The sequence below is a fragment of the Hyla sarda genome, chromosome 1 (genome assembly GCF_029499605.1).
Source record: "Hyla sarda isolate aHylSar1 chromosome 1, aHylSar1.hap1, whole genome shotgun sequence".
In the NCBI taxonomy this organism is placed as follows: Eukaryota; Metazoa; Chordata; class Amphibia; order Anura; family Hylidae; genus Hyla; species Hyla sarda.
This window is the reverse complement of record NC_079189.1, coordinates 231,259,776-231,285,665: the sequence shown is the minus strand read 5'-3', so window position 1 is coordinate 231,285,665 and position 25,890 is coordinate 231,259,776. Positions and strand designations below refer to the sequence as shown.

Sequence of the window (25,890 nt, the reverse complement as noted above, 5' to 3'; positions counted from 1 at the left end):
GGGTAGGTACAATGCATAAAGAAAGTTTTCAGACCTTTTAACTTCTTTTCATATTTTGTTATGCTGAGGCCTTATATTAAAATAAGTATTTAGACCCTTTACTATGACACTTGAAATGTAGCTATGGGGTCTCCCATTTCTCTTGATCATCTCTGAGATGTTTCTACACCTTCATTGGAGTCATCTGTCGTGACCTGTCTCTATATGGTCTCACAGCTAACAATGCATAAACAATGGAGAAAGAACTGCCTGTAGAGCTGAGGGACATGATTGTATAGAGGCACACATCTGTACAAAAAAGCTTTTGCACTAAAAGTTTTCATGAGCACAATGACCTCCGTAATTCTTAAATGGTAGTAATTTGGGACAATCAGGACTCCTCCTGGAGTCGGCTGCCCCATCAAACTAAGTAACTTGGGAAGAAGGGCCTTGGTAAGAGAAATGGCCAGTGATGCAATAGTCACACTGAATGAGCTTTAAAGTGGTACTCCAGCCCTGAGACATCTTATCCCCTATCCAAAGGATAGGGGATAAGATGTCTCAACGCAGGGGTCCCGCCGCTGGGGAGCCCCACAATCTTGTATTCGTCACCCACCTGTTTGAGCTTCACGCCGTGGTGCCAGCTCACAAACAGCCGGGTGGCGACCACGGGGCCGGAGTATCATGATGTCACCCGACCCCGATATGCAAGTCTATGGGAGGGGGCGTGACGGCTCAAACAGATGGGTGGCGAATACAAGATTGCGGGGGTCCCCAGTGGAGGGACCCCCGCAGTGAGACATCTTATGCCCTATCCTTTGGATAGGGGAGAAGATGTCTCAGGGCCGGAGTACCCCTTTAAATATCCTGTGTTCAGATAGGAGAAGCCTCCATAAAGTTAACCATCACTGCAGCACTCTACCAACTTGATTGGCAAAGTAGCCAAAAGGAAGTCTCTCCTATGTAAAATACACATGAAAGCCTGCCTGAAGTTTGCAATAAAAAAAAAAAAAAAAAAGCACTTAGATGGCTCTCAGACTTGAGAAACAAGTTTCTCTGGTCTTAAGAATCCAATATTGAAATTTAGGCCTCAATTCTAAGAGTCATGTCTGGAGGAAAACCAAGTGCTGGTTATCACCTTCTCAATTCCATCCCTACCGTAAAGCATGGTGGTGGCAGCATCATACTGTGAGGTGTTATTAAGCAGCTTGAGGCAGGGAGACTGGTCAGGGTTGAGGTAATGCTGAATAGAGCAAAGCATAGATATATTCATAATTAAAACCTGGGCCAAAAGTTCACCGTCCAAGGAGACAATGACCTTGAGCACACGACCAAGACAACACAGGAGGGGCTTAGGGACAACTTTGTGAATGCCATTAAGTGGCCCAGCCAGAGCCCTTATGGAGCCTATCTACAAATCTATGGAGAGACTAAAAATGTCTGTCCACCGATGAGTCCCCATGCCACCTGACAGCTTGATAGCACCTGTAGAGATGAAAGGCAGGAAATCCCCAAATCTAGATGTGCAAACCTTAAAACATCATATCTCAAATTGGATGGTGTAATAACTGCCAAAAGTACAGGGTCTGAATACTTATGTGAATGCACAATTGTAGTTTTTCTCTTTTTAAATATTTGCTAAAAATCTGCTTCACTTTGCCATTATGGGGTGATATGTAAAGATTGATTGTAGACAATTGAATTTTGTTGATTTTAGCACAAGGCAGCAACATAACAAAATGTAAAAAGAGTGCACATGTCTAAAAATTTTCACAAATGCATTGTTGATATAAATGACAGGTAGAGAGAGAGAGGGAGAGACAGATATTGACTATACAGAGATTGACAATATTCACTGTTATATGAATATAGGTAAAAAAGCACCATGTCTAACCTAATAAGGGCTTTTTCTCCAAAGTACTCTCCTTTTTCTAATGTTTTAATCAGTTGAGGTTCAGCAGAGCTTTCTGTGCTTTGTGTGACTTTCACCTATAATGGAAACACATTTAATAGAACAGAACATATATTAAAACATAACAGAGAAACAAATGCATGAGATAGTTAATGAATGCTTTATTGGTGTTTGAAATACTTGGATCCCTACCAATGACTAAAATGGGACACCCGGTCCTTGTGTAAAGGAGTTTTATAGGGCAATGGCCAGGCATACCCGCTGTCATTTCACAACTCTATGGGAGGTCTGGAAACAGCTGTTTCTTTACATTGATATTTTTTTTTATATAAGTATTAATTGAAACAGTTTTATACTTTTTACTTTATTTTATAGTAGGCATCTTCAAGCTGTATGCTAGTTACAATGCATACAGAAAGTTTTTGAATCCTTTTCCTTTTTTTAACATTTTGTGATTTTGCTTAAATAAAAATACAGTCCCCCCCCCCCCCTCTGTCATTCTGCACTCAATACCCCATAATGACAAAGTGAAAACAGAATGTTCCAAATCTTTGCTAAATCATTGTAAAGAAAAATAAATATATTACATTGACATAAGTATTCAGACCATTTATTCAGTACTTAGTTGAAGCACCTTTGGCAGAAATTATAGCCTCTAGTCTTTTTAAGTGTGATTCCACCAGGATTTTCTGCCATTCTTCTCTGTAGATCCCCACAAGCTTTATAAGGTTAAATAGGAATTGTCAGTGGACAGCCATGTTTAGGTGTCTCCAGAGATGATTTATTGGGTTGAAGTCAGGGCCCTGACAGGGCTGCTAAAGGAAATTCACAGAGTTGTCCCTAAGCCACTCCTGTGTTGTCTTGGCTGTGTGCTAAAGGTCATTGTCTTGTTAGGTAATCCAGTATAAAGAGCAATCTGGATCAGGTTTTTATTGAGAATATCTCTGTACTTTGCTTCATTCAGCTTTCCCTCAACTGTGACCAGTATTCCTATCCCAGCCACTAGAAAACACCCCCATTGCATGATGCTGCCGCCACCATGCTTCACTGTGGGAATGGGCAGGGGATGAGTAGTGCTTGGTTTCTTTCAAATATGACTGAATAGAGGCCAAAAAGTTTAATCTTGCTTTCTTTGGACCAGAGAATCTTGTTTGTTAAAGTCTGAGAGTACTTTTTTGCAAACCCAAGCTTTCCTATGTCTTTTACTGAGGAGAGGCATCAGTAAAAGACAGCCAGCTATAGGCAGAGTCCTAGTTGTTCCATACTTCCTCCACTTCCTAATGGAGGCCATTGTATTCCTAGAACTTTCAGTGCAGCAGATTTTTTCGTATCCTTCCCAAGATCTGTGGCTCCACACGATCCTGTCTCTGGGGTTTTCAGCCAGTTCTTTCTAGTTAAGGGCTTGGTTTTTGCTCTGATATGCATTGTTAGCTGTTAGACCTTGAGATATATGTTAAAGATGATCATAAAATTGGAAACCCAAAAAAGCTAGATTTTAAGTGTCATAGCAAAGGAACTGAATAATAAATTTTTTCCTCTTTAACCCCTTAAAGACGCAGGACATACCTGTACACCCTGAGTCCACTCCCTTTCTATAATGCGGGGCCATGGGTCAGGCCCGGCACCTAGCAATGGCCAGGACCCATGGCTAATAGCGCGCGGCACTGATCGCGGTGCTGCATGCTATCAACCCTTTAGATGCGGCGTTCAAAGTTGATCGCCGCATCTAAAGTGAAACTAAACTACTCCCGGCTAGCTCAGGGGGCTGTTCAGGACCGCCGCGGCATCCCGAACAGCTGAAGGACACAAGGAGAATCCCCTTTCCTTCCTCCTGGTGTCCGATTGCTGAATGACTGCTCAGTGCCTGAGATCCAGGCATGAGCAGTCAAGCGGCAGAATCATTGATCAATGGTTTACTATGAGAAACTATTGATCAATGTAAAATATCAGTGTGTGCAGTGTTATAGCCCCCTATGGGAACTATAACATTGCAAAAAAAAAGTGAAAAAAAAAAAAAGTTAATAAAGATCATTTAACCTCTTCCCTAATAAAAGTTTGAATCACCCCCCTTTTCCCATTAAAAAAAAACAAAAAACTGTGTAAATAAAAATAAACATGTATGGTCTCACCACATGGGGAAATGTCTGAATTATAAAAATATATTGTTAATTAAACCGCACGGTCAATGGTGTATGCGCAAAAAAATTCCAAAGTCGAAAATAGCGTATTTTTGGTCACCTCTGTATATAATGGAAAAATGAATAAAAGGCGATCAAAAAGTCCGATCAATACAAAAATGGTACCGCTAAAAACTTCAGATAACGGTGCAAAAAATTAGCCCTCATACCGCCCCATATGCAGAAAAATAAAAAAAGTTACAGGGGTCAGAATATGACAATTTTAAACTTATAAATATTCCAGCATGTAGTTATGATTTTTTCCAGAAGTACGATGAAATGAAACCTATATAAGTAGGATATCATTTTAATATGGACCTACAGAATAAAGATAAGGTGTAATTTTTACCGAAAAATTTACTACGGAAATGGAAGCCTCCAAAAATTTTTCTTCAATTTTTACGCACAATGATTTTTTTTTCCCGTTTCACCGTAGATTTTTGGGTAATATGACCAATGTCATTACAAAGTAGAATTGGTGGCGCAAAAAATAAGCCATCATATGGATTTGTAGGTGCAAAATTGAAAGGGTTATGATTTTTAAAAGGTAAGAAAGAAAAAATGAAAGTGCAAAAATGGAAAAACGCTCAGGGGTTAATAAATTAGGGAAAAATTCTTTTTCTTTAGGGGGTATTGAGTGTAGGTTGATAGGGAAAACTAGATATTTTTTAGCAGAAGAATACAAAACAATAATATGTGAAAAAAGTGAAAGGGTCTGAAAACTTTCAAATGCATTGTATATTGACTAACATTTACAATGTCCCACTAAGACAAAAAAGAGGTATATTAGGGAAATCCTTGAGTTTGACATTCAAGTTTATTTGCTCTGCTACTCATATATATATATATATATATATATATATATATATATTTATTTATTTATTAATTTTTTTAATATTTTTTTTGCGTATTGTTTTTGTGTACCATATTTATTTTATTTACCATAATTTGTATTCCTAATAATAGAACTTTTTTACCTTGATAATTAAATGTATTTTACCTTATTTTATTACACTAAAATGTAACATTGCTCGTTGTTTTGCAGCGTTTTTATGTTCTGCCTTTTACATTCGCACACTATGTTCACTTTTCATAAATAGGAACTAAGTTTTTAATATTACATTTAATTGTGTTCAGAATAATCATGGCTAGTAGTGCTGAACCAAATCCAATGTAAATGACTCCACAAAGCATAATATTATTGTACCTGTGCACTTATATTACACTGAATACTAGAACTCCATTTTCATATGTTTTGACAAATTTTGTTACAATCAGCGTTTTGCTTAATTTTGCCAAGGAATATAAAATGGGGGAAACTTGTTACACAAATGCAAGCTAAGAAAACATTATCAATGAGCCTAAAAATGAAAACCTGTGGGTGGCTTTATTATTAAACCAAATTTCACATCATAAACACTCACGTTTCCTTTTACTTTAATTTATATTAAATTTATATTACTCACATTTTGCAAGTAATGTTATTTTAATAATTTTATCAATTGCTGTAAAATGTTAATGCCCTAAGTATTTGACAACAACGAGCGAAAGGTCAGGATTTTCTTCCAAACCCTTAGTATTTTAGGATTTACTACATATATTTACTCTAACAATTAAATAACTGTGTGCACAGTCTTATACTGTTTATAAAGATAATATGGTTGCCTCATGCCGACAGCCCCATCTCTGCCTTATGATTGGGTGGTCACTATAGATTCACTTCCTGGAACTTGATGCAATAAGTTGAATTAGGAGAGTAAGCTACCCTGACCACACATGCAATTTATATATCTCTTATTAGGAGAATGCTAAGCAGGTAGACCCCTCTGTGATAGACATGGTTTTTCTTTATGGGACAACCCTTATAATAATATTTTGAAATTAAAATAAATGTAAATGTAAATATATCTTTTTTATGTATTTTATATTTGTTATTTGGACCCTGAATACATTTCATCCAAATGTTGCCTATAAAAACTGTACATAACATGCTATTCATTATATAATATTAAATGCAAACAAGAAATAAAGATAAGACAATTTGAGAACATTATAGCTACATCACTTACCAATAGAGGTTAAAGGGGTACTCCGGCGCTAAGACATCTTATCCACTATCCAAAGGATAGGGGATAAGATGCCTGATCATGGGGGTTCCGCCGCTGGGGACCCCCGTGATCTTGCATGTAGCACCCCTTTACAATCAGTCCATGTTCGCTCCGGGTCTGATTACTGGCGATCACGGGGCCGGAGCATTGTGATGTCATGGCCCCGGCACGTGTGATGTCATGATCCGCCCCCTCAATGCAAGCCTATAGGAGGGGGCATGACAGCTGTCACGCCCCCTCCCATAGGCTTGCATTGAGGGGGCAGAGTGTGATGTCACACGGGGGTGGGGCCGTGACATCACACTGCTCCGGCCCTGTGACTGCCAGTAATCAGACCCGGAGCGAACATGCTCCGGGGACTGATTGTAACGGGGTGCTGCGTGCAATATCATGGGGGTCCCCAGCGGCGGGACTCCCGCGATCAGGCATCTTATCCCCTATTATTCCCTATCTTTGGAGTACCCATTTAAACAAAAATATCACTTCCTCACCTTTCCTTTAGCGATGATAAAGAATGTACTTCCTTCTTCTCCTTCGCGAATTATATAATCACCTTTTTCGTAGCGTTCCTAATAACAAATAGTAATTGTTACTTTTTAACTGCATTTTACTTTTCATAGATGTAAAGTCAGTAATAGGGATAGTGACTGTAAATTCTTTGCTTTACTCTTCATGTACTCTTTCAGGCTCTGTCATTTTGTGTTCTCCATTTATCCACACACAGGAGCTAGATTTTACTGTCTGTCATGTGACCTAACAGTGCCTACCTGCTATCTTACAAGTCACTGCTCCAGGTAATATTAAACCAGCTGAATTCTGAATTTGGCTTTTCGTTTGAAACTGTTACTCACAACTTCTCAAATGATAGCATATTGCAAAGATATGCCATAACTTAATAAGCAGTGGGGTAATCTCCTGGGACCACCACTAATCCTGAGAGTGAAAATAGAAGTGTAACTTTAGCTTTGCACTCTCTTTAGCTCCTGGATCCTTGACTTTTCCTGTACTGTAACTCCCTCTAGCACAGGTGGCCAAGTTTTTATGTTAAATAATTTTTTTAAGAATTTTTGGTTAGTTTTTTTTTTTAGTTTCTCAGGTTTTCAATGAAAGGTGACACCAGCAGATACATAACACAGGATCAAACCATTCACAATTAGAGATGATCAGAGCCTGCACAATGACCTCTTCTCAGGTCACAAAGTATGCCTAGGAAAGGCTCCCATGCAAGGGAATAGGGTCCTCTCCAGTGTGTTTTTCCTATGTCCATGGGTTCTGCTGTAATATAGCTGCCCCATAAAAATGCACTTATAATTAAATAACAAATGTTTATTATCAGAAAGTAGAAACAGATAAAATAAAAGAGCATTTTGCGAAATCTGGCTGTAATCAGTAAAAAATAAATCTAGGTGATACGTTCCCTCAAATCAAGGTGATACATCAAGGGCACACGATGGGAAAAAGGGGTATTCCAATGTAAACCACTTTTCCACTTTCCACAGGATGGGCATTTGGAACCCAGTGATCTGATACTTATCTCCTATTCTCTGGATAGGGGATACCTTTTGTAAGTTAGAATACCTTTTTAATTTGCATGTAAGATTTGGGGGTTGAAGCTGAGTTAGGTTGAGTTCACACAAAGTATTTTCACCAGTATTTTAGTCAGTATTTTTAGCCAAAACCAGGAGTGAATCTGACACAGAAAGAAACTATAACAGAAAGATTTACATTTTTGTGTTTCAAACTGATTTCTGGTTATGCTTAACCCCTTAAGGACTTAGCCCTTTTTCACCTTAAGGACTCGGACGTTTTTTGCAATTCTGACCACTGTCACTTTAAACATTAATAACTCTGGAATGCTTTTAGTTATCATTCTGATTCCGAGATTGTTTTTTCGTGACATATTCTATTTTAACATAGTGGTAACATTTTGTGGTAACTTGCATCCTTTCTTGGTGAAAAATCCCCAAATTTGATGAAAAATGTGAACATTTTGCTTTTTTTTTAACTTTGAAGCTCTCTGCTTGTAAGGAAAATGGATATTCCAAATAATTTTTTTTTTATTCACATATACAATATGTCTACTTTATGTTTGCATCATAAAATTGATGTGTTTTTACTTTTGGAAGACACCAGAGGGCTTCAAAGTTCAGCAGCAATTTTCCAATTTTTCACAAAATTTTGAAACTTGCTTTTTTTCAGGGACCAGTTCAGTTTTGAAGTGGATTTGAAGGGTCTTCATATTAGAAAAACCCCACAAATTACCCCATTATAAAAACTACACCCCCCAAAGTATTCAAAATGACATTCAGTCAGCGTTTTAACCCTTTAGGTGTTTCACAGGAATAGCAGCAAAGTGAAGAAGAAAATTCACAATCTTCATTTTTTACACTCGCATGTTCTTGTAGACCCAATTTTTGAATTTTTACAAGGGGTAAAAGTAGAAAATGTATACTTATTGTTGTAGCCCAATTTCTCTCGAGTAAGGACATACCTCATATGTCTATGTAAAGTGTTCGTCGGGTGCACTAGAGGGCTCAGAAGCGAAGGAGCGACAAGGGGATTTTGGAGAGTACGTTTTTCTGAAATGGTTTTTGGGGGGCATGTTGCATTTAGGAAGCCCCTATGGTGTCAGAACAGCAAAAAAAAAACACATGGCATACCATTTTGGAAACTAGACCCCTTGAGGAATGTAACAAGGAATAAAGTGAGCCTTAATACCCCACAGGTGTTTCACATCTTTTGCATACGTAAAAAAATAAATAAAAAGATTTCACAAAAATGTGTTTCCCCCCAAATTTCACATTTTTGCAAGGGTTAATAGCAGAAAATACCCCCCAAAATTTGTAACCCCATCTCTTCTGAGTATGGAGGTACCCCATAAGTTAGCCTGAAGTGCACTACAGGCGAACTACAATGCTCAGAAGAGAAGGAGTCATATTTGGCTTTTTGAGACCAAATTTTGCTCGGGGGGCATGTCGCATTTAGGAAGCCCCTATGGTGCCAGGACAGCAAAAAAAACAAAACACATGGCATACCATTTTGGAAACTAGACCCCTCGGTGAATGTAACAAGGGGTTAAGTGAACCTTTATACCCCACAGGTGTTTCACGACTTTTGCATAAGTAAAAAAAATTATTTTTTTTTTACCTAAAATGCTTGTTTTCCCAAAAAATTTACATTTTTGAAAAGGGTAAAAGCAGAAAATACAGAAAATTTGTAACACAATTTCTCCCGAGTACGGCGATACCCCATGTGTGACCCTAAACTGTTGCCTTGAAATACGACAGGGCTCCAAAGTGAGAGCGCCATGCCCATTTGAGGCCTAAATTAGGGATTGCATAGGGGTGGACATAGGGATATTCTACGCCAGTGATTCCCAAACAGGGTGTCTCCAGCTGTTGTAAAACTCCCAGCATGCTTGTACAGTCAACGGCTGTCCAGCAATACTGGGAGTAGTTGTTTTGCAACAGCTGGAGGCTCCGTTTTGGAAACAGTACCAGACGTTTCTCATTTTTATTGGGGAGGGGGGCTGTGTAGGGGTATGTTTATATGTAGTGTTTTTTACTTTTTATTTTATTTTTTGTTAGTGTAGTGTAGTGTTTTTAGGGTACAGTCGCACGGGCGGGGGTTCACAGTAGTTTCTCGCTGGCAGTTTGAGCTGCGGCAGAAAATTTGCCGCAGCTCAAACTTGCAGCCGGATACTTACTGTAAACCTCCGCCCGTGTGAGTGTACCCTGTACGTTCACATTAGGGGGGGACATCCAGCTGTTGCAAAACTACAACTCCCAGCATGCGCTGACAGACTGTACATGCTGAGAGTTTAAGTTTTGCAACAGCTGTAGGCACACTGGTTATGTATCACTGAGTTTGTGACCTTACTCAGTGTTTCACAACCAGTGTGCCTCCAGCTGTTGCAAAACTACAACTCCCAGCATATACGGTGCATGCTGGGAGTTGTAGTTTGCAACAGCCTGAGGCACACCGGTTGTGAAACACTGAGTTAGGTAAAAAAAAACTCTGAGTTTCACAACCAGTGTGCCTTAAGTTGTTGCAAAACTACAACTCTCAGCAGTCACCGACAGCCAATGGGCATGCTGGGAGTTGTAGTTATGCAACCAGCAGATGCACCACTACAACTCCCAGCATGCACTTTAGCTGTTTGTGCAAGCTGGGAGTTGTAGTTATACACATATAAAGGTACACTTTTCCATAGAAAAAATGTGCCTCCAACTGTTGCAAAACTATAAGTCCCAGCATGCCCATAAGGAAATGCTGGGAGTTGTGGTGGTCTGCCTCCTGCTGTTGCATAACTAAAGCTCCCAGCATGCCCTTTTTGCATGCTGGGAGCTGTTGCTAAGCAACAGCAGGAGGCTGTCACTCACCTCCTGCTGCTGCTCCGCTGCACGTCAGTCCCTCGCCGCGGCCGTCACTCCTGGGGCCCCGATCCCAACAGGGACGCCGGGGATCGGGGTCCCCAGCACCCGGGGTCTTCTTCCCGCACCCGCTCATGTCCTCCGGAAAAGGGGCGGAGCGGGTTGCGGGAGTGACACCCACAGTAGGTGCCCTGATTGGTTGGCCGGGAAACCGGCCGACGAATCAGGGCGATCGTGAGGTGGCACCAGTGCCCACTCACCCCTGCTGGCTGTGGCTGTTCGAGCCGTCAGAGACGGGCCCGATCAGCCAGTAATTCCGGGTCACCGGGTCACTGGAGACCCGATTGACCCGGAATCGCCGCAGATCGCTGGACTGAATTGTCCAGCGATCTGCGGCCATCGCCGACATGGGGGGGGCATAATGACCCCCCTGGGCGATATGCCGGGATGCCTGCTGAACGATTTCAGCAGGCATCCGGCTCCGGTCCCCAACCGGCTAGCGGTGGGGACCGGAATTCCCACGGGCGTATGGATACGCCCTGCGTCCTTAAGGACTCGGAATGCAGGGCGTATCCATACGCCCTGCGTCCTGAAGAGGTTGAAAAAAATAACCAAAATACTAAGGGGTGAATTTATCAAAACCAGTTGACCAGTTGCCCATAGCAACCAATAAGATCACTCAGAGGTCTATTTAACCAAGAAAGAAGCAATCTGATTGGTAGCTATGGGCAAGATGATTAATTGCACACGGAGTCTTGCAATAGATTATTTCCCTTTGCTGATCTTTCATGCGTATGTGAAGTCTAAAAAGGATAGTTGTCAGCTGACAGTTATCTAAAGTGCAGCTTTCAAATATTCTCATGTGCGTCAATGTTAAAAAATGTGGCACATCGGAGAGCTTACTTAACACCTAAGCCACCCATCCGATTGGTGGCTGCAGTCATACAGAAGTTATTGAAATAATCTGCACAGAATGTTGGACTTATTTAGATAAAACTATACTCAAAAGATAGTTGTACTTTATAGTTTTAGTGCACTCCTTCTATAATTTTTTATAATTCTATACAATATAATGAGTTCACTCTATAATGTTATTAGATAACCCAATAATTCCAGGCTATGGTCCATTACATTATATATGGCATATCATTATATCACAGCTCTCACATACTATGAAATTTCTATACATAAATAAAATTTACGGAGAAATGTATAAAATAAGAGAGGAAATTAAACCCTCTGGCTTCACCTATTAACTTTGGCAAATGAATGTAGCATTTGTTTAAGTGAGTAGATTTTGGACCGCAGTGTATAACATATGAGGCACTAGTAAGTAAGAGGTTCTGTTAAGGGTGTCTGTCATAAATTACATGAAAGATCCTGGGAAAAATAGCACAGCATACAGTAAAATGACAGACCCATTGACAGACCCATTGAAGGACCAGAATAATGTCAATAAGGGCCATTGGAAGCTGCTGGGGACATCTGGCAATACCGTAATTTTTTTTTCTATGATGTAGTAAAACAATGGGAAAAATGTTACATTGTTTCAAACATGTATCAGATTCAAAAAGAGATAATAAAATAAATACTATGTTATTATACCTTATAATTAACATTTTAGTTTTTAACATTAAATTACCTGGTAGAAAACTTTTTTTTTTTTTTAAATCAACTGGTGCCAGAAAGTTAAACAGATTTTTAAATTACTTCTGCTAAAAAAATCTAATTAGTTACTTATTAGCTGCTGAAATTATTTTCTTTTTGGAACACAGAGCTCTCTGCTGAATCACGAGCACAGTGCTCTCTGCTGACATCTCTGTCCATTTTAGGAACTGTCCAGAGTAGGAGAAAATCCCCATAGCAAACATATGCTGCTCTGGACAGTTCCTTAAATGGACAGAGATGTCAGCAGAGAGCACTGTGCTTGTGATTCAGCAGAGAGCTCTGTGTTCCAAAAATAAATTTCCTCTGTAGTATTCAGCAGCTAATAAGTACTGGAAGGATTGAGATTAAGATTTTTTTTATAGAAGTAATTTAACTTTCTGGCACCAATTGATTAAAAAAAATAATAATAATAATTCCACCGGAGTACCCCTTTAAAGCAAATACATATTGCAAAACTGGCGGAGATGGAGATGTAGCTTGAAGCCTGCTGTAAAATATGTAACAAGGCATCCTACCTAGCATTTATTTCTGATGTTTTACCTAGACATGTGCACCCCCTATAGCTATGCCCTGAAAGCAGGTGAGGAATAATATGAATAATAATAACATGAATAATAATGTATAAGCAATCCGAATGCAAATTTGCTTTGTTCACAAGGATAATATAGGTAACGTTAGACATCTAGTTTTTTAAAGGGGAGAAACAAAGACAAAAATGTAAACGAAATAATCTTGAAACATCCAATTCTAAATACTGAAAGGTGAAGAGGTAGCAAGCAAAGTGCACTCCCATTAATCCTCATACCTCCAGATTTAATATCTGGGATCAGAATGGAATTCTCTAGTGGTTATTACGTCTGCTCTCCACATACTCTATTAGAAACACATTTTTCGTCTTTTAAAGAAAAATGACTGTGCTCTTCGGTGAAATTACGCTGAATTATTAATTTGTAACATCTGTGTCAGTGTTACGTTACATGGCCAACCCTCTGGAGGGAGCAGATCCAAGAAGACCTGTTCATAATGATTTCATCATCAAAACCCTGGGAAATGGGAGAGCAAACACTGTATCATCATGGCATGGAATTAATAAATGACACCAGGGAATTTCTATGAAATACTCATTGATACATTGGCGGTGTAATTTACACTTAAGTGCAAAGTGCTCTTTGACTGCATTTCAATAGAAGGTTGCTTTTTTTTCTAGTTAAATTATATGATGAACACAGGACTGACATAAAGTCAATACCTTGAAAATAGTTTCTTTCTGTTAAATCTTTCAGAAATGGACTGTGTGATTCCTCTGCATGTATTTGAAGTGGCCACCTTCCATATTATGTTTCTGCCCAAGAAAATAAACTATCTGGGCCCTCTTTTCAGTTTGTTTCGTGCACACATAGAACTCTTTTAATGAGCTCTCTTGTGCTTTGGTAAAATACCTTTGCGTATGTCTCACTTTCTTCCATTTTAGAGGCACATGGAACATAATTTCTGATAGCCCCTTGTCCTGAGACTTGACATTTCAAAAATGTAAAAAACATTTTTTTTTACAAGGTTTCACTTCTGAATGATCATGACTCCTGTAGAACATGTTCCAAGTGTCTCTCAACCCTATGTGTTTCCTACTTAACAAATTTACAAATTCACATGAGTGCAAGTTGTTTTTGCAATATTTTATTTTCTACATGAGTCACAATATATTTTCCTAATGAATGTTTTCATTTAATTATAATGATATAAATAATGAAAATAAATTAATTAATAAATATATATATATATATATATATATACAGTGACCCCTCGACCTACGATGGCCCCGACATACGATCATTTCAACATACGTTGGCCTCTCAGAGGCCATTGCATGTTGAAGGCAGCATCAACGTACGATGCTTTTGTATGTCGGGGCCCCGGTGCCCCGTGTGGCTCGCTGACTATCACTTACCTGTCCTCGGGGCTCCGGCGCGTCCTCTTCGGGATCCCCTCCATCGTCGGCGCTCTCCATCGTCATCATGTCGCTGCGAACGCCGTCCTGTCATCCAATAGGAACGGCGTGCGTAACGACGTTATGACGGCGACGGAGAGAGAAGATGCCGGGGAAGCAGAGGCCTTACTGGAGCATTGGGGACACCTCGGAGACGCGGCAACAGCAATGGAAGGCAACATGCAGGGCAGTGGTGACGAGCGGTGACGGTCCGGAGCGTCGGGGATAGGTGAGTACAACTTCCTCTACCAGTGGTCTTCAACCTGCGGACCTCCAGATGTTGTAAAACTACAACTCCCAGCATGCCCGGACAGCCGTTGGCTGTCCGGGCATGCTGGGTGTTGTAGTTTTGCAACATCTGGTGGTCCGCAGGTTGTAGACCACTGTCCTATACTTTACATTGCACGGATCCCTCAACATACGATGGTTTCAATAAACGATGGTCCATTTGGAACGGATTACTATCGTATGTTGAGGGACCGCTGTATATACATTTTTTTTTTTTTTTTGGGGGGGGGGGTAGTGCTGTACATGCAATGATAGATTGAATGTTCTTATAAATGTTTGTTCCCATTCATTGGCCTCGTAAAATGGTGGTACACAAGTAGTGGTAACAACACAATGGGGGAATTTATCAAGCATTTGACATGTCTTTAAGAAAAGATGCCAATTTGGAGCATCAATGGTTTTGCGACTTTTTATGAGACTTTTTGTCTACTTAGACGTATTGTTGTGAATATGTTGTGACTAATCATATGCAACTTTTCTCCAATTTTCAAAAATTTTCTCACAGAGGGCTCAAAATGTACCGCAAACCAGCAAATCCTTTCACTTCCACAACTTGCTTACAAAAAAAAATGCCCACTCGTGTTCATGTGCACCAATTTGTATTATTGAAAGGATTTTTTGTATTATTGACAACTATACCACCTTTCAGGTAAGAAAGCTCAAGTCACATTTTTAAAATAAAGTTCTGTCTATTTTATGTGGCCTTACCAGTTCCAAGCAGTCTGCGATCTTCATTAACTTGTCTTCTGGAAGTTTCTTCAGCAAAAACACACTATTGAAAAAGAGACATTCATCTTATCATAATTTAGTATGCATTTTTTAGCATGCATGTTAATGAAGTATTCTTCACACACATAGAGAGAGATTAATTGAAACCTGTGCAGAGGAAAGGTTTGACCAGTTGCCTATAGCAACCAATCAGATTGCTTCATTCATATTTCACAGGCCTTTTCAAAAATGAAAGAAGCTATCTGATTGGTTGCAATGTGATATTGGTCTTTTTTTTCTCTGCACAGATTTTGATAAATCTCCCTCAATCTGTGCAAAATAAAATACATATAGTATATGTCAATTTCTCTCAGAAGAACTTTTGTAAAGGTGTGGGAGGTCACATGTTTGGGGCAGCTTCACATTTTCTTTTTTTAAGGGTATTTTCACACTATGGATATGTAGCTGAATCTCCGCTCGTGGAATTCAGCGAGCAGAGATTCAAGCTGGCAGTCGGCAGCGGCGGTAGGACGGCGCGGCACTGCGCCGTCACCATTGACGGCTATGCAGTGCTCACGGACTTCTTCCGCACAAAGAATGAACATTCTTTCTTTGCGCTGAACAATTTCAGCGGCACAATTGTCTGCCACTAAAATTCCGCAGTGTGAACGGGTCTTGTGGAAGACCCATTCACACTGATGCTAACATTCACTGTGCAGAATTTCACTCGCGGAATTCCACCCACAGAATTTCGCAGTGTGAACATACCCTAAGAGGTAGGAGGTGAGGCCTGGTTATTGCCTCTGGTTCGGGCCAATGCTCTTTCACAGTCTTAATATCATAGCAAATTCCATCCGGCTCTGTATGTATATAGGTGTCTACTCCTAGGAGCAATGCTTTATTTACTATATATTAGTGCATCAGTCCAAAATATGTGCTTTATGGATGTCCTCATCTCAAACCTTATGTCTATGGCAATTCTACAATGATTAGAATACCTCACTCAGAGGCAGACTTGTTGCTTGCAAAACATCCGGTTAAATGTGTTGCCATTGGACAGCAGAAAAGGGGAAAAGCAAATCGGCAGAAGTCGTAGCCTGACACATATCATCTCATGTCGTGTTGTTGAGGTAGCTATCCTCTTGAATAAAGTTCCTTAATACTGTAAAAACTGGAAGACATTTATTATATTAAGGTTATCTTAAAAATGTACCTCTTCAAAAAATTCTGATATTCTTCATGTCTTGTCTGAGCTGTTTTTCTCATGATATTTTGAAACGCTTCTCGGTCAAGGGCCCATGTCCTGACATTAGTCATTGCTTGGAATAAAAAGAATAGAGTCAATAATATAAAATTAAATGAAACCTTTCTAAACTTAAGAAAATCTCACACATTTTACCAAACATCTCAACACGCACAGTGTTCTCTTTTGAGTCTTCATATCATCCATCATTGTCACAATTGATTTGGTACTTTGTACTTATTTACTATTGATCACCAATATGAAAGCGATACCACCTATTCCCAAAAGATTTTCTTGGTTTTCTAGAATTTTACTTGACACCTTGAGACCATAGAGACGTTACAGGAAAACATTAAAGGGGTTACGACCTTTTCAGGAATAGCTGCATTTAGTGTATGTTGAGTGCTAACAGTTTTCATTTCCATATAAACCTTACTACATTATTTTCTGATAAGAACAGCTGCTGAGATCAGCCCCACTCCTCTACGTGACACAGCTTTATAGAAATCTATATATGCAGCTCCCATTCACCTCGCTTTTCAATTCTTTGTTCTTTTTACATTCTGATATAGGTTTACTTTAGCTCATTTCAGCATACAGTCACTAAATATCACAATGCATAACATGTATATAGTACTCTCCGTTTTGTCAAAGTCTAATGACAGACACCAAGGTTTAAAAAAAATAAGCTTTAAAGAGGTTTTTGTGACATTTCTTGAAACGCTTAGGCGTACAATGCCAGCTATACAAATTTACCTTTGACTGAGGCAGTCCTTGTGCAGTTATAAAGTATTGCTAACTCTCCAAATGTTGTCCATACTGGGATGGAAGCTAGAAGCTTGTTCTGCTGGAAAACTTCAGTTTTACCCTCTGGAAAAAATAATATTTTTAAGACACCCATTAAATTCTGTTGGAAAACTTTGAGAAACACATTAAAATGTCTTGACATGGTTTCCTATAATTATTGGTCAACTATAGTGTGCTATGCTATACTGTAACATATTATACTGTACCATACACTGTAACAAAATTATTTCATTAATGATCACATGTTTTGGGTTATACGCTGTAATATAATGTTAACCTTTTTTTTGTATATTTTTTGTAATGCTTAATAAAGGGTTATGTACATACTTTGAAGGACATTATATTACAAGGTACCTATAGGCCTCCAGTCCTTTTAAAGAGAATAGAACGATTTATCAAAACCTGCATAGGAAGAGTGTTGCAGTCGCCCATCGTAACCAAACAGTTTTTTTTTTTTTTGTTACAGAAGCCTTTTTTTAAATGAAAGAACAAATCTAATTGGTTGCTATGGGCAACTGCATCACTCTTCGTCTACACAGGCTTTGATATATCCCTGCAAAGGTTTAGGCTCAGAGGATATTTTGTCTTTAAAGGGGTACTGCACCCCTAGACATCTTATCCCCTATCCGACACTGGGGTTTATTTACTAAGAGTGGAGTGTAGGTTTCTTTGGGGGTTTTCATTTTCGACTTGCATTTTCCCAAGGTATTTACTAAGTTTTCCCTACATTTTGCACTTTTCCCTACGTTTTGCTTTTTTTTTTACAACTGTTCTGATCTGTAGGGTTTTCCTCAGCTCAAATCCACATTTTCTGTGGAAGCCATAGTAAATATGTTGTGATTTTTCAAAACTGTTGGGACAATGCCCCTTTTGTCGGGACCACGCCCACTTTATCCCGTGGCCACGCCCCTTTTCTTGTAAAATTGAGGGTTTTGTGTTTTTTTGGTCGCAAATTGTGTCGCAAGGGACGTGCAACACAATTTGGGCGCAAAACCCGACAAAAAAGAGTCTGGATCACGTTAGTAAATAAACCCCACTGTGTGTTACTGACAATCAGATCTTTACAGCGAAGAATCCATTCACCTCAAGCCTGCATCACTGCAGGCAGGCAGCAGGCAGGGACAGTTCACATAGAGAGAGAGTACACTTATTTCTGGTGCAACTGTACTGGGGCGTATTAACCAAAAATAAGTGAAATATATATGCACTCAGCAGTTCTATATTTTTTTCTGGTTAAAGCTAATAGGGGGCAGTTAGTGCAAAAGCACTAACAGACATATGCACTAGATTGTTACGCTTATTTCTAGTGCAACAGTACTGGGGCATATTATCCTAAAATAAGTGAAATATATACATACTCAGCAGTTCTACGTTTTTTTCTGGTTAAAGCTAATAGGGGTCAGTTAATGTAAAAGCACTAACAGACATACGCACTAGATTGTTACGCTTATTTCTAGTGCAACCGTACTGAGGCGAATAATCCTAAAATAAGTTAAATATATACGCACTCAGCAGTTCTACGCTTTTTCTGGTTAAAGCTACTAGGGGGCAGTTAGTGTAAAAGCACTAAAAGACTTCCGCCCTAGATTGTTATGCTTATTTCTAGTGCAACCGTACTGGGGTGTATTATTGTAAAAAACTGGAAAATATACGTACTCCGCAGTTCTACATTTTTTCTTGTTAAACCTTATAGGGAGCAGTAGGTGTAAAAGCACTAGATTGTTATGCTTATTTCTGTTGCAGCCATATAGGGGCGTATTGCTCAATAAAAAGTAAAATATATGCGCATACCAATGTTCTACAAGTATGTCAGGCAGAGGAGTGTCTGGCCATGCACAGAGTAGTGGCAGAGGCCTAAATTTATCAGGAGCAGGCAGAGTTCGCAGCAGAGTAGGGGCCAGTGGCAGCAGGAGTCGCAGCGAGAGGTCCAAGCTCCCGGTGTCAGCTAGCTCGTGTCTCGACCAGCAATCCAGCAGCCGTGATTGATTGGATCACTCGGCCATCCACTTCATCCCAAGTGATACCCCCAGTTAACAGTCGGTGGGTTCCTCAGACTCAACCCTCAGTTGGCAGTAGGCCTCAGTAGGCTCTCACATTGTGCCGCCATATGGTCTCCTCACGCTGATGCTGCCACCTCCAGGCTCTCTCATTGTGCTGCCATATGGTCTCCTCATGCTGCCTCCTCCAGGCTCTGTCATTGTACTGCCATATTGTCTTCTCATACTGATGCCACCTCCAGGCTCTCACATTGTGCCGCCATATGGTGTCCTCATGCTGATGCTGCCATCTCCAGGCTCTCTCATTTTGCCGCCATATGGTTTCTTCATGTTGATGCTGCTACCTCCAGGCTCTCTCGATTTGCGGCCATATGGTCTCCTCATGCTGATGCTGCTCTATCATTTTGCCGCCATATGGTCTCCTCATGCTGATGCCACCTCCACGCTCTGTCATTGTGCCGCTGTAGCCTACATAGGCAGCCGCCACCTCCAGGCTGTGTCATTGTACTGCCATGGGATCTCCTCATGCTGCTGGCACATTAAACTTGTTAAAGGGGTACTCCGGTGGAAAACATTTTTTTAGGTCTTTTTAAGTCAACTGGTGCCAGAAAGTTAAACAGATTTTAAATTACCTGTATTAAAAAATCTTAATCCTTCCAGTACTTATCAGCTGCTGTATACTACAGAGGAAATTATTTTCTTTTTGAAGTTCTTTTCTGTCTGTTCACAGCACCTCTGTCCATGTCAGGAACTCTCAAGAGCAGGAGAAAATCCTGATAGCAAACCGATGTTGCTCTGGACAGTTCCTGACACGGATAGAGGTGTCAGCAAAGAGCACTGTGGAGAGACAGAAAATAAATTCGAAAAGAATTTCCTCTGTAGTATACAGTTGCTAATAAGTACTGTAAGGATTAAAGGGGCACTCCAGACTGTCATTGTGCCTCCCTATGGTCTCGTCATGCTGCTGGCACCTCCAGGCTCTGTCACTGTGCTGCTCTGTGGCCTACATAGGTTGTCACCACCTCCAGGCTCTGTCATTGTTGCGCCATATGATCTTCTCATACTGCTGCCATCCAGGCTCTATCATAGTGCCACCCTATTGTCTCGTCATGCTGCTTCCACCTCCAGGCTCTGTCATTCTTCTGCCATGTGATTTCCTTGTTATATTGATTTTGTGGTAATCCAGTATTTTTTCAAAGTAAATGCTTTGGGCACCTGGGACACTAAGTCATGAGCATCGGGGGGAGGGGAGGTGCTGAGAGGCAGGGGCTGGGGCAGGCGGTAGCTCACCTCGCAGGGGACCACCAGCTCGATTTTAAGATACAAGTACGAGCTTTTTCATGGTTTCTACTGCAGCAATTATACACTATAGGAGCTGGAATTACCACAGCTGCTGGCACCAGATTTGCCCTCCAATGTGTCCTCAAAAAAGGATTTAAAGTTTGCTCATTCCAATTACCAGGCTCTGTCATTGTGCCGCCATGTGATCTCCTCATGCTGCTGGCACGTGAACTTGTTAATCTCTTCAAAATCTTCAATTGACAATTAAAAAATCTCTTTAATCTCTTCAATTGTGATGCCATATGGTGTCCCAACCGTGCTGCCACATCCAGACTCATTATGCCGCTTTGCAGCAGTTATTCTAATAGCGACGCCTGTAATCTGCATGTCATACTGAATAACAGTATTGTTTCACTACCCCAGCACACTCCCTATGTGCGATATTCGCGAATAATATTCGAATTGCGAATATTCGCGAGCAACACTAGTAAGCACAGAGTACTGACCATTGGCAGTGGAAGACAGGGTGTTGCCATGGAAACCCCCTGCTCTGCCCCTGGATGTCGGGCAGAACGGGGGGAGAAGATGGCGGCTGGTACCTGAGGAGAAGATGCCGTGGGGACCGCCGATCATCGGTGGCATCAGAGGAGATCAACGGCGCAGGTAGGGATGTGACAGTGGGGGGGGAGGAAGGTGGCAGTAAAGCGATATTTACTGCTGCCCTTATAGTGGTTGCCAAACTGCAACTCCCAGCATGCCCAGACAGCAAAGGCTGTCTGGGCATGCAGGGAGTTGTAGTTTTGCAACATCTGGAGGGTCACAGTTTGGAGGCCAATATTACAGTGGTGCCCAAACGGTAGCCCTCCAGATGTTGCAAAACAAGAACTCTCAGCATGCCTAGACTGCCCAGGCATGCTGGGAGATGTAGTTCTGTAACATCTGTCCCTTCAGATTTTGCAATTTTCATGACAATTTTGAAAATTGCTGCTATACTTTGAAGCCCTCTAATTTTTTTCAAAAAGTAAAAATATTTCCCTTTTATGATGCCAACATAAAGTAGACATATTGTATTTGTGAATCAATATAACATTTATTTGGAATATCCATTTTCCTTACAAGTTAGAAAAATGCAAAATTTGCTAAATTTTCATGAAAGGATGCAAGTAGCGACGAAAATTTACCACTAATATAAAGTAGAATATTTCACCAAAAAAGAATCTCAGAATCAGAGAATTATCGGTAAAAGCATCTTTGAGGTATTAATGCATAAAGTGACAGTGGTCAGAATTGCAAAAAAGGGCTCAGTCCTTAACCCCTTAAGGACACAGGGTTTTTCTGTTTTTGCATTTTCATTTTTTCCTCATCACCTTCTAAAAATCATAACGCTTTCAATTTTGCACATAAAATTCCATATGATGGCTTATTTTTTGCGCCACCAATTCTTCTTTGCAGTTACATTAGTCATTTTACCCAAAAATCCACGGCGAAAGGGAAAAAAAATTAATTGCGTGACAAAATTGAAGAAAAAAATGTAATTTTGTAAATTTTGGGGGCTTCCGTTTCTACGCAGTGCATATTTCGGTAAAAATAACACCTTATCTTTATTCTGTAGGTCCATACGGTTAAAATGATACCCTACTTATATAGGTTGGATATTGTCGTACTTCGGAAAAAAATCATAACTACATGCAGAAAAATGTATATGTTAAAAATTCTCATCTTCTAACCCCTATAACTTTTTTATTTTTCTGCGTACGGGCCGGTATGAGGACTCATTTTTTGCGCCGTGTTTTGAAGTTTTTATTGGCACCATTTTTGTATTGATTGCACTTTTTGATCGCTTTTTATTCATTTTTTCATTATATAAAAAGGGACCAAAAATACACTATTTTGGACTTTGGAATTTGTTTGCGCGCACGCCATTGACCGTGCGATTTAATTTACAATATATTTTTATAGTTTGGACATTTCCGCACACGGCGATACTACATATGTTTATTTTTATTTACACAGGTTTTTTTTTATGGGGAAAGGGGGGTGATTCAAACTTTTATTAGGGAAGGGGTTAAATGACCTTTGTTAACTTTTTTTTCCACTTTATCTTTGCAGTGCTATAGCTCCCATAGGGACCTATAGCACTGCACACACTGATCTCTTATGCTGATCCCTGCAAAGCCCTAGTTTTGCACGGATCTGTGAGATAGGGGCTCGATTGCTCAAGCCTGTAGCTCAGGCTTGGAGCAATCAATCACCGATCGGATGCTGCGGAGACAGGTAAGGAGACCTCCGCTTGCGTCCCAGCTGATCGGGACATCGCAATTTTATCGCAATGTCCTGATCAGCCCAACTGAGCTACCGGGAAGCGTTTACTTTCGCTTTCAGACGCGGCGGTCAACTTTGATCGCCGTGTCTGAAGGGTTAACAGCTCGCGGCACAACGATCGATGCCGCGCGCTGTTAGCCCAGGGTCCCGGCTATGATTAGCAGCCGGGACCGACCCGGTGTGATATGGGGTCACGGCGTGACCCCGTTTTAAACACCGGGATCGGGCGTAGGGCGTACAGGTACACCCTACGTCCTTAAGAGGTTAAGGTGAAAAAGGGCTCAGGTCTTAAGGGGTTAATTGCAAACACTGTTATCAGCGCTCTGCTAACACAGGCTGTCGAGGCTGCCTGTATTTCCAGAGCTCTGACCAGATAGCACGGAGGCAGGTAGGAACCCTCCAGCCGTCAAATCCGCTGGTCAGGACCCCACATTTACCCCTGCAGAGGTCTTGATTATCCCCTCAAACCCACTGGCACAGTAATTTTAACTTTCAGATCCCAGAACAAACTTTTATTGTGGGATCTAAAGTGGTAAACCCAGGGAATGTATTAAGAGAATAAACAGGAAATGCTTATACTTCTGCTTAAACCTTACAAGAGGCTCTTGAGAAAGGGATTGCCCGAAACACGTGTCGAGGTGGTAGGAGCGTGGGGACTTGTTCAGCATGCTACCGACAGGTACAGTACTTGATCTAATTATTATATGATGGCATGCTGATAGGGACTCTGTACATTTCATTGTATCTATATATTGGGTTCCCCACATCCTGCCTTTGTGTGTGTGTGTGGGGGCATTTTTAAGGGTGGGTATTTTTTTATGGGTTTTTCTACCTATTGTTATTGATTGTGATTAATAAAGAGATGTTGGTTACATAAGTAATTCTTTCTGGGCTAGAGTTTGGAAATAGCCTTAGACTAAATTCACACTGTGGGAAATCTAACGTTTTTTTATTTTACATGTACGGTATATTTTAAGTTAGTAATTCCTCTGGAAACATGAAGTAGTGAGAGTAAACCCTCAACACAGTGGGGAGGTTTATCAAAACCTATCGAGAGGAAAAGTTGCTGAGTTGACCATAGCAACCAATCAGATCGCTTCTTTCATTTTTGAAAAGTCCTCTGAAAAATAAGAGAAGCAATCTGGACAGGTTTTGATAAATCTCCTTAACCCCTTAAGGACATGGAGTTGTTGATTTTCCACTTACAGACCCATATAATTGCTTGTTTTTTGTGCCACCAACTGTACTTTGTAGTGACATCACTAATTTTACCACCAAATTCACAGCAAAACGGAAAAAAAAAATTGTGGGAAGAAATGTTGCTACTTTTAGGGAATTACATTTCTACACAGTGCACTTTTCGGTACAAATGAGATGTTATATCTATTCTCTAGGTTCATACAATTAGAACAATACCAAATTTATATAGGTTTTGTTTTATTTTCTAACTTTTAAAAAATTATACATTTTTGTATAAACATTTTTGTTTAAAATTGACCTCTTCTGACCCTGTTAACTTCTTCAATTTTCCGTATGTGAGGATGTATGAGGGCTAATTTTTTTTGCACCATCGTCTTAAGTTTTTACTGATACTATTTTCACTTTGTTGGGACTTTTTGATCACTTTTTATTATTTTTTTTTCTGGAATTAGAAGCAACCAAAAATATGCAATTCTTGACTTTGGTATTTTTTTCCATTTACGCCATTGACCGTGCGGTTAAATTAACATGATATTTTAATAGTTGGTACATCTATGCACGTGGCGATACCCCATATGTTTATATATTTTTTGTTAACAAGTAAGTGGGAAAGGGGGGGGGTTCAAACTTTTATTAAGTTCAAACAATTACATGCAATCCTTGGAGTGCATACACTGTTCAATGCTATGCCATAGCATAGCATTGATAAGCTGTCTGCAGCATAGGAGCGCCGATCGGATGGTAGGGAAGAAGGTGAGAGGCTTCCTTCCATCCGTACAATTGATCGGGACATCACGATTTCCCCGCAATGGTCCCTATCAGCTCCACTGAGCTGCCGAGAACAGATTTCGGCAGCTAAAGACTTACCGTATATACTCGAGTATAAGCCGATCCGAATATAAGCCGAGGCCCCTAATTTCACCCCAAAACCCAGGGAAAGTTATTGACTCGACTATAAGCCTAGTGTGGGAAATACATCATTCCCCCCTGTCATCATCCAGACCTCCGTCATTAACACCCTCATCGTCATCACCCTGTCATCATCCCCCTTCATCATCACCGCCTGTCGTCATCATCCCCCCTTCATCATTACCCTGTCATCATCCCCCCCTTCATCATCCCCCCTTCATCATCACCGCCTGTCATCATCCCCCTGTCATCATCCCACCCCCCCTTCATCATCACTGCCTGTCATCATCCCCCTGTCATCATCCCACCCCCCCCTTCATCATCACTGCCTGTCATCATCCCCCTGTCATCATCCCACACCCCCCTTCATCATCACTGCCTGTTATCATCCCCCTGTCATCATTCCACCCCCCCATCATCATCACTGCCTTTTCATCATCCCCCTGTCATCATCCCACGCCCCCCCTTCATCATCACCGCCTGTCATCATCCCCCTGTCATCATCCCACACCCCCCCTTCATCATCACTGCCTGTCATCATCCCCCTGTCATCATCCCACACACCCCCATCATCATCACTGCCTTTTCATCATCCCCCTGTCATCATCCCACGCCCTCCTTCATCATCACCGCCTATCATCATCCCCCTGTCATCATCCCACACCCCCTCTTCATCCTCACCACCTGTCATTATCCCCCTGTCATCATCCCACACCCCACCCCTTCATCATCACCGCCTGTCATCCTGTCAACAGTGGTCTTCAACCTGCAGATCTCCAGATGTTTAAAAACTACAACTCCCAGCATACAACATCGGGTGTTTGGGTATGCTGGGAGTTGTAGTTTTGAAACATCTGGAGGTCCGCAGGTTGAAGACCACTGCAGCCTTTGTCATCATCCAGACCCCCACCCCCCCACCCCCTTTAGTTTTGTA

General features: G+C 40.8%; 1 protein-coding gene across 3 annotated transcripts in view; it reads right to left on the bottom strand.

Annotated features, from left to right (window-relative positions):
- PRKG2 (protein kinase cGMP-dependent 2) overlaps window positions 1-25,890 on the bottom strand; it is a 110,605-nt gene that overhangs the window by 64,830 nt on the left and 19,885 nt on the right. For all 3 annotated transcript variants that reach the window (XM_056568940.1, XM_056568939.1, XM_056568941.1), the window contains 5 exons: window positions 17,197-17,310; window positions 16,411-16,516; window positions 15,198-15,261; window positions 6,668-6,745; window positions 1,874-1,968 (listed from right to left, as the gene is read on the bottom strand). In XM_056568940.1, the coding sequence (XP_056424915.1) occupies window positions 1,874-1,968; window positions 6,668-6,745; window positions 15,198-15,261; window positions 16,411-16,516; window positions 17,197-17,310 (457 nt within the window). The remainder of the gene's footprint in view (window positions 1-1,873; window positions 1,969-6,667; window positions 6,746-15,197; window positions 15,262-16,410; window positions 16,517-17,196; window positions 17,311-25,890) is intronic.